The sequence below is a fragment of the Salvelinus sp. IW2-2015 genome, unplaced genomic scaffold (assembly GCF_002910315.2).
Source record: "Salvelinus sp. IW2-2015 unplaced genomic scaffold, ASM291031v2 Un_scaffold3015, whole genome shotgun sequence".
Taxonomy (NCBI): domain Eukaryota; kingdom Metazoa; phylum Chordata; class Actinopteri; order Salmoniformes; family Salmonidae; genus Salvelinus; species Salvelinus sp. IW2-2015.
In genome coordinates this window covers 14,904-22,813 of record NW_019944307.1, presented here as the reverse complement: position 1 = coordinate 22,813, position 7,910 = coordinate 14,904, and the positions used below count along the sequence as shown (strand labels likewise).

The window sequence follows — 7,910 nt, the reverse complement described above, 5'->3', positions numbered from 1 at the left end:
ATGGAGGTCATTACCACTAAATAAATAAATTAGGACATTTAGGTGTGCCGCAGAATTTTATATATTAAGGTGTGGTACAGTTAAAAAAATGTTGGGAACCACGGGTCTAGACCACGGGTCTAGGGAAAAATTCACCCTGGAGCTGCTGGTGGGTGTGTGGGGGCTTCTGGAGGGAGGGTTTCTGGAGGGAGGGATTCTGGAGGGAGATTTTTATAGAGGGAGGGGATTCTGGAGGGAGGGTTTTCTGGAGGAGGGATTCTGGAGGGGAGGATTCTGGAGAAGGGATTCTGGAGGGAGGGATTCTGGAGGGAGGGCTTCTAGAGGGGAGGGCTTCTAGAGGGGAGGGATTCTAGAGGAGGGATTCTAGAGGGAGGATTCCGGTGGGAGGGATTCTGGAGGGAGGATTCCGGTGGGGAGGGATTCTAGAGGGGAGGGATTCTAGAGGGGAGGGATTCCGGTGGGGGAGGATTCTAGAGGGAGGATTCCGTGGGAGGGATTCGGTGGGGAGGGATTCCGGTGGGGAGGGATTCTGTGGGGAGGAATTCTGGTGGGAGGGATTCTGGTGGGAGGGATTCTGGTGGGGAGGGATTCCTATGAGGGGAGGGATTCCGGTGGGGAGAGGGATTCTAGAGGGGAGGGATTCGGTGGGAGGGATTCCGGTGGGGAGGATTTCTGGTGGGGAGGATTCTGGTGGGAGGGATTCTGGTGGGGAGGAATTCTGGTGGGAGGGATTCTGGTGGGGAGGGATTCTGGTGGAGAGGTCAGGGTGCTTTGGTTTATGGTCATCTGCACACCATGGCAACAACTTTCAGGTCAGACCTGATAGAATGGTAATCACCATAGGAGCTCATTTACTCTGCTATTCTCCTGCAATTCTGAGCTCATTTACCCTCTGACACCATTGCTTTGACATAATTTTTCTGACATCATTTCCCTGACATCATTTCTCTGACATCATTGCTCTGACATCATTGCTCTGACACTATTGTACGCTCGATAGAACAACACAATATGTACTGTCATTTTTTTTTTTTAACCGGGCGGCCAGTGGCGCTGTTTCCCCGTTCGGCGCCTTCCCATCTTTAAAGCAAAATGTTTGACTTAAGTCCATATTAAGTCAACTTATCTTAAATCTGAATAGGGCCCATAGAGATCACTGTTAGCATAATGTGTTATCACAGACAATCGATTCTTCATCAAGTTACAAAATAAATATACTACATCATAGTAATAATCCAGTTCAACTGTCACGTTCTGACCTTAGATCCTTTTTTATGTCTTTGTGTTAGTTTGGTCAGGGCGTGAGTTGGCGTGGGTAGTCTATGTTCTTTTTCTATGTTGTGGTATGGTTCTCAATCAGAGTCAGCTGTCTATCGTTGTCTCTGATTGAGAATCATACTTAGGTAGCCTGTTTTCCCCATTTTGATTGTGGGTGTTCATTTTTCTGTTTTAGTGTCTGTTCACCTCGCAGAACTGTTTCGTTTTCTCCTCGTTGTTATTTTTGTGTAGTGTTCAGTTAGCAATTAAAATATGACGAACACTTACCACGCTGCATTTTGGTCCTCCTCTCCTTCCACCAACGAGCATCGTTACAGAAACACAAAGTAATATTCGGAGAAAATCAATTCTCTAGCTACAAAACTTAATCAAAAACAATAATAACTTTATTTCCATAATGTAACACTAATTATGTATATAAATGTGTATTTTCCTGTTCATCCATATACCGTTTAATCAGACAAAAATCATTCATTGTGTTACAGTGGGAAAGGAGAGATGGTTGCCGAGCGAGTCCACAGACAGAGTTATAGATGCTATCAGGACAGCCGTAGAATGCATCCCAAATGGCATCCTATTCCCTATACAGTGTGCTACTTTTGACCAGAGCCCTTTGGGACCTAGGGTGCCATTTGGGATGCAAGCCACAGAGAGCTAGACATGCTATCATAGACATTCATGCAGGACAGGGCACCTGTTATCCTATGGACTTACAGAACAGACGGCACTGAATAAGGCAGACTCCTATTGATACTGTTACAATGGATACAAAAGCTAAGTTACCCAAGCCCATCCAATCAGAGGCATGTCACCCAGCCTAGCCAATCAGACGCATGTTACCCAAGCCCAGACAATCAGAGGCATGTTACCCAAGCCCAGCCAATGCTAATCAGAGGCATGTTACCCAAGCCCAGCCAATCAGAGGCATGTACCCAAGCCCAGCCAATCAGAGGCATGTTACCCCAAGCCCAGCCAATCAGACGCATGTTACCCAAGCCCAGCTAATCAGAGGCATGTTACCCAAGCCCAGCCAATCAGAGGCATGTTACCCAAGCCCACACAATCAGACGCATGTTAACCCAAGCCCAGCCAATCAGAGGCATTTACCTCAAGCCCATCCAATCAGAGGCATGTTACCCAGCGCCCAGCCAATCAGACGCATGTTACCCAAAGCCCAGACAATCAAGAGGCATTTTACCAAGGCACGCCGGAATCAGAGGCATGTTACCCAAGCCCAGCCAATCAGAGGCATGTTACCCAAGCCCAGCCAATCAGAGGCATGTTACCCAAGCCCAGCCAATCAGAGAAATGGTATCCAAGCCCAGAAAATCTCTCATAAAGTCCAGTGTAGAGTAGCTGAAAGGAAAGGGATACAGTGAAAATAAAGGCTTGTGAGGAAAAGAGAGGAAAATGAATTTTAAAAAACCCAAGAGGAAGACTGTCAGGGCATGATGTCATCAATAGAGGGCCAGATTATTTAACATTGGGGTTGCTAGGTAGGACTACCAGAGAATATCATGACTCTGTCATGACATTGGGAGACAGTTCAGAGTTCGGAGGCCAACATCTTTAGTAATTCTTGCATTAGGAATTTGAAAGGGAAGCCAATAGATCCGAAGATGGATTGTCAAAAGAAGAGAGCAAAAAATACCAATTAGATAGAACTTCCACAATGACTGACGGAACACCGGAACACCAGGAATGTTAGTCAGTGTTCCAGTGGGTTCCTCTGAGGTTCTTCCTCCTCAGGAATCGTCCTCTGTCTTGATGATATGGAACAACGTGACGTTGAACAGAACCTGGTGTCCATTGTTCCAGCCGTACAGAGCCCGGTCCCTGGCGTTGTAGTCCAACATGGACATGTGGAAGTACTGGTTATGGAAGGGGATGTCTGTGTACTCATAGCTGGAGGTCTTGGTGGAGTACGAGTAGTAGACCTTAGCGCCAGTCAGGTGAGAGTTAGTGATGTAGAGTGTTCCGCAGATCATAAAGGACTCCCCCGCGTTCCGTTTGGAATATTCCGTGTTCCAGGTTCCGAGGATTTGTAGTGTCTCCGGGTTGAGCTGGCTGATGACGATGTTTCCTGCGTTCTGATTGGTGGCGTAGACGGCCCACAGGCCCAGCTCGTCGGCCATGAGGTCTATGTCGGAGAAGCCTCCCCAGGTGTAAGGGTAGACGTTGTGGAAGCCGGCCTTCTCCAGGGCTCTCTGGGTCACAACGCGGCCCGTCTCGAAGCGGTAACACACCACGATGTTGCTCTGGGCCTTGTTGTAGTACAGAGAACCATTGTACACCACGTGGTCGGTCCCGGCCCACTTGAACGGCAGGTTGTAGGTTCGAGACTCGGCCCCGGAAACAAAGTCTGCTATGGACTTGTACTCTTTGACGATCTTGTTGTTGGTGTAGTTATCCATGTACCAGACCTGGGTTACAACACAAGTACAAGAGAACTTTAGCAATTTAAAGGTCTACTCTGTACGTACATTAGTCACAACATAGCACATGGGTCGTTCCACCAATCCTTTTGAAATGTACTGTAACTATTTTATACCGAATTTCAACATTCTGTCATAAAAAGTACGTTAAGCTTCATTAAAAAAATAACATGTTTTCCCATCTCAAGAGGTTAAATAACAATACATACTATAGTAATAAGTGCATATTAAGTATCAAATGAAGTAACAGGGTTCATCTTGGATCAGCCATAAATTCCCTTGTGACAGGAGGAATGGTAGAAGAGTGTTCTATGCAACACGGAATGACAATTGAAGGCCAGCTTCACATATTTTTTAAAATATATTTTACATTTCTAGTCTGTCTATCTATTAGTGACGTGTAATGCTCGTTCCACTCAGTTTTCCACCCCAAAACACCAGAAAATGGACAAAAAAAATGTAACCAGCTCACCTACTTTAAAGCTATTATTTGACAATTACATGTTTCTTTTGAAAAAAATATACTGTAAAGAAATAGTTTTACCATATTAAGAGGAGAATTCAGTCCACGTTAAAGTGTTGACCATAAAATGAGGGACAGACGTAAATGAATCACTATTATCTTTAGAAATTACGTTGTCAAAGAAACAAAAATAACTAGTGTTTTACAATGATGGTGCAAACTTGCGATACATTTTGGGATTAAGTGGGTTAAAATATTCCTAGAAGTGACACAGGGTTGACGGAGGGTCAAAATACTGAATTGTGTCACTTTTTAACAAGTCTTTATTTAAATAAAAATTACTGAATTATCCATGTGGTCTGTATTAAAGGGCACTTTGTGTAATATAACAAGCTTTTAAAATTCAATATTGGTGCACAATTTCTACTTAAAATATCAAAGGGACCCAAAAGGCCCTCTTTTCGTGGAAAGACCCACAGCCAAAACAGAAGATTGGACAAAGCCACATCAGCTCTTTGTCTCAAATGCCTTTCCATCACTTTGAAAACAGCAGCAGTATGATGTAGTTAGACCTGCCCAATGGTATATTTAAGCAATAAGGCACCAGGGGGGGGTTATACCACAGCTAAGGGCTGTTCTTATGCATGACACTGCATGACACAACGCGGAGTGCCTGAACACAGTCCTTAGCCATGGTATATTGGCCATATACCACAAACCCCTGAGGTGCCTAATTGCTATTATAAACTGGTTACCAATGTAATTAGAACAGTACAAATACATGTTTTGTCATACCCATAATATACAGTCTGATATACCATGGCTGTCAGCCAATCAGCATTCAGGGATCGAACCACCCAGTTTATAATTATTCATAGATATTACACACATGAACTCTATCTATCTATCTATCTATCTATCTATCTATCTATCTATCTATCTATCTTATCTGTCTATCTTATCTGTCTATCTTATCTGTCTATTTTATCTATCTATCTATCTCTAGATCTATCTATCTATCTCATCTATCTTATCTATCTATCTATCTATCTAATCTGTCTAATCTGTCTAATCTATCTATTGTGGCGTACCACGAACTAGCCACCAGGGGGAGTCTCGTTGAGGCCTGTTGACAGACGGAGTCTACATCACGCGGCGGTGGCTACCTCTGCTGGACGTGCCAGGTCTCGACGGGTCCACCGGCCAGGACTAATCGGGGCTGATTGAGGCTGGAGAGTAATCTAGGGGCTGATTGCCCACCAGCCGTACGGGGCCCATAAAGCTGCCAGGAGGGCAGCACAGGGGAGAGGTTGGAAGAGGTGAGAGGTTGGAAGAGGGGAGAGGTTGGAAGAGGTGAGAGGTTGGAAGAGGTGAGAGGTTGGAAGAGGTGAGAGGTTGGAAGAGGTGAGAGGTTGGAAGAGGGGAGAGGTTGGAAGAGGTGAGAGGTTGCTACTGGATAGACGTCCTCACGGTCTGCCAGAACCGAGGGGCCCGGTGTTCTACCCCAGAGGAGACAGCGTTCCCCGCGGGCCAGAAGGTGGTAACCCGGGTCTCCTGGAGAAAACCGGGTTATTTTATTTTTCGGTTGAAATAAACACCCTTGAAACTGAGGTGTCATACTTGTGTCTGTGTTTAGATCAAACCCCCTGGTCTGAGAAACGATCTATATATCTGTCTGTCTGTCTGTCTGTCTGTCTGTCTGTCTGTCTGTCTGTCTGTCTGTCGGTCTGTCGGTCGGTCGGTCGGTCGGTCCTTCCTCCACTCACCCGGTTGTTTCTAGGGGAGGCCTGTGGATCAGTCATCCAAGCTCCAAACCGTGAACCAGAGTTCTTCACCGTCACAGGTCCAGTGATCTTCATCAGTTTACCACATGCTGTTCACACACACACACACACACACACACACACACACACACACACACACACACACACACACTCAGGTTAGATTTCCCCTGACTGTGTTAGTTCTTAACAGCTCATGTCATGCCTCTGACCACTGGAACACTCCACCTGTTATCTAGTTAATCTGTGATGGAACGCTATTCCTTATTCCAATAGGGCTCTGGTCAAAACTAGTGCACTACATAGGGAATAGGGCTCTGGTCAAAACTAGTGCACTATATAGGGAATAGGGCTCTGGTCAAAACTAGTGCACTATAGCTATTCCTTATTCCCTGATTAAACAGCGTGATCATTACACAGGTGTACTTTGTGCTGGGGACAATGAAAGGTAACTCTATAATGTGCAGTTTTGTCACACAACACAATGCCAAATATGTCTCAAGTTTTGAGGTGTGCAATTGGCATGGTTACTACAGGAATGTAGTCATCCTATTGAATCAAATATTTCTCAGATACCAGGTGCTTGTGAATTCAAATAGACTTCATTACAAAAAGCAATTCCATGGAAGAACTGAATCTCCATTCTTAGTGCTCTGCTTTTATACAGTCTTACCCCTACATAACATCGCCACTCCACTTTATGAATCTGGTTGTCTTGCTTAGTTTCCATTCTCTTATTGGCTCAGACATTGGGGCATAGATTCTATTGGTGGAGTGACACACAGACACGTACACTCCTACTGCCGGTCTAATGGTGCCTATAACTGATTAGCTAAGATTCCTGTCCAAAGGTCTTCACAAGTTCAGGCCGATGTTGTCTATGTGTGATTAACCCATGTGCGTATCCAGTAGCCTTCACAAGATCAGATATGGCTCAGATATTATGCATGCTCAAGTTTTCTGTTTCTGTGTCTTATTTCTTGTTTGTTTCACAATTAAAAATATTTTGCATCTTCAAAGTGGTAGGCATGTTGTGTAAATCAAATGATACACACCCCCCAAACATTTATTTTAATTCCAGGTTGTAAGGCAACAAAATAGGAAAAACGCCAAGGGGGGTGAATACTTTCGCAAGCCACTGTAGTAGCCTTAAACCTATCGCTGTAAATTTGAGCTGGGTAAATAGAATATGAATGACAGTCATCCAATATGCTATAATAGAAACCGTGCTCAAAAAAATAATCCTGAACGTCACAAACCGCCACTGGTGTGTCTGTCCGTGTGTTTGCTTGTGACTCACTGAGTTTGCCCATGCAGTTGCGTAGCCTGCTCTCCAGATTCAAGACCCTCTGTTGTAGTTCCTCAGAGTCGTAGACTCCTATCTCCTCCTGGATGGCTGTGAGCACCATGGACAGGTTCCTGATCTCCTGTTTAAACTGGACGATGAGCTGGGCATCAGTCTTGTACTGCTCCAACACAGGGATCAGAGGCTGTAGGGCATCCATCTTACCCTTCAACTCCTATAGGGAGGGAAACACAGGATTCAATTCAATTCAGTTCAACTCCTGGGGAAACATAGGGTTCAATTCCTTTCAGTTCAAATCCTGTGGAAGGACAAACACAAGCCCAGCGGACAAAATGTTGCATGGAACACCAATCATTAGCTTCCCGGAACATCAACCATTATCATCCCGGAACACCAATCATTAGCATCCCGGAACATCAATCATTAGCATCTCGGAACATCAATCATTAGCATCCCGGAACACCAATCATTAGCATCCCGGAACACCAATCATTAGCATCCCGGAACATCAATCATTAGCATCCCGGAACATCAATCATTAGCATCCCGGAACACCAATCATTAGCATCCCGGAACACTCCCAACATTAGCATCCCGGAACATCATCATTAGCTTCCGGATACATCATCACGTATTAGCATACCGAA

General features: G+C 44.9%; 1 protein-coding gene and 2 long non-coding RNA genes across 3 annotated transcripts in view; 1 reads left to right on the top strand and 2 right to left on the bottom strand.

The window, feature by feature from the left end:
- Positions 1-1,646: 1,646 nt before the first annotated feature.
- Positions 1,647-2,443, bottom strand: LOC139025647 (uncharacterized). Its single transcript, XR_011477263.1, has 2 exons — positions 2,110-2,443; positions 1,647-2,052 (listed from the first exon to the last, which is right to left on the bottom strand). It is a non-coding gene; the product is annotated as an uncharacterized lncRNA (long non-coding RNA).
- On the top strand, positions 2,400-2,573 carry LOC139025646 (uncharacterized). Its single transcript, XR_011477262.1, has 2 exons — positions 2,400-2,436; positions 2,498-2,573. It is a non-coding gene; the product is annotated as an uncharacterized lncRNA (long non-coding RNA).
- Positions 2,574-2,749: 176 nt separating this feature from the next.
- Positions 2,750-7,910, bottom strand: part of LOC112075174 (noelin-3) — a 10,326-nt gene continuing 5,165 nt past the window's right edge. The window contains 3 exon segments of the mRNA XM_024142202.2: positions 2,750-3,701; positions 5,943-6,049; positions 7,258-7,477. Coding sequence (XP_023997970.2) covers positions 3,024-3,701; positions 5,943-6,049; positions 7,258-7,477 — 1,005 coding nt within the window. The 3' untranslated portion in view covers positions 2,750-3,023.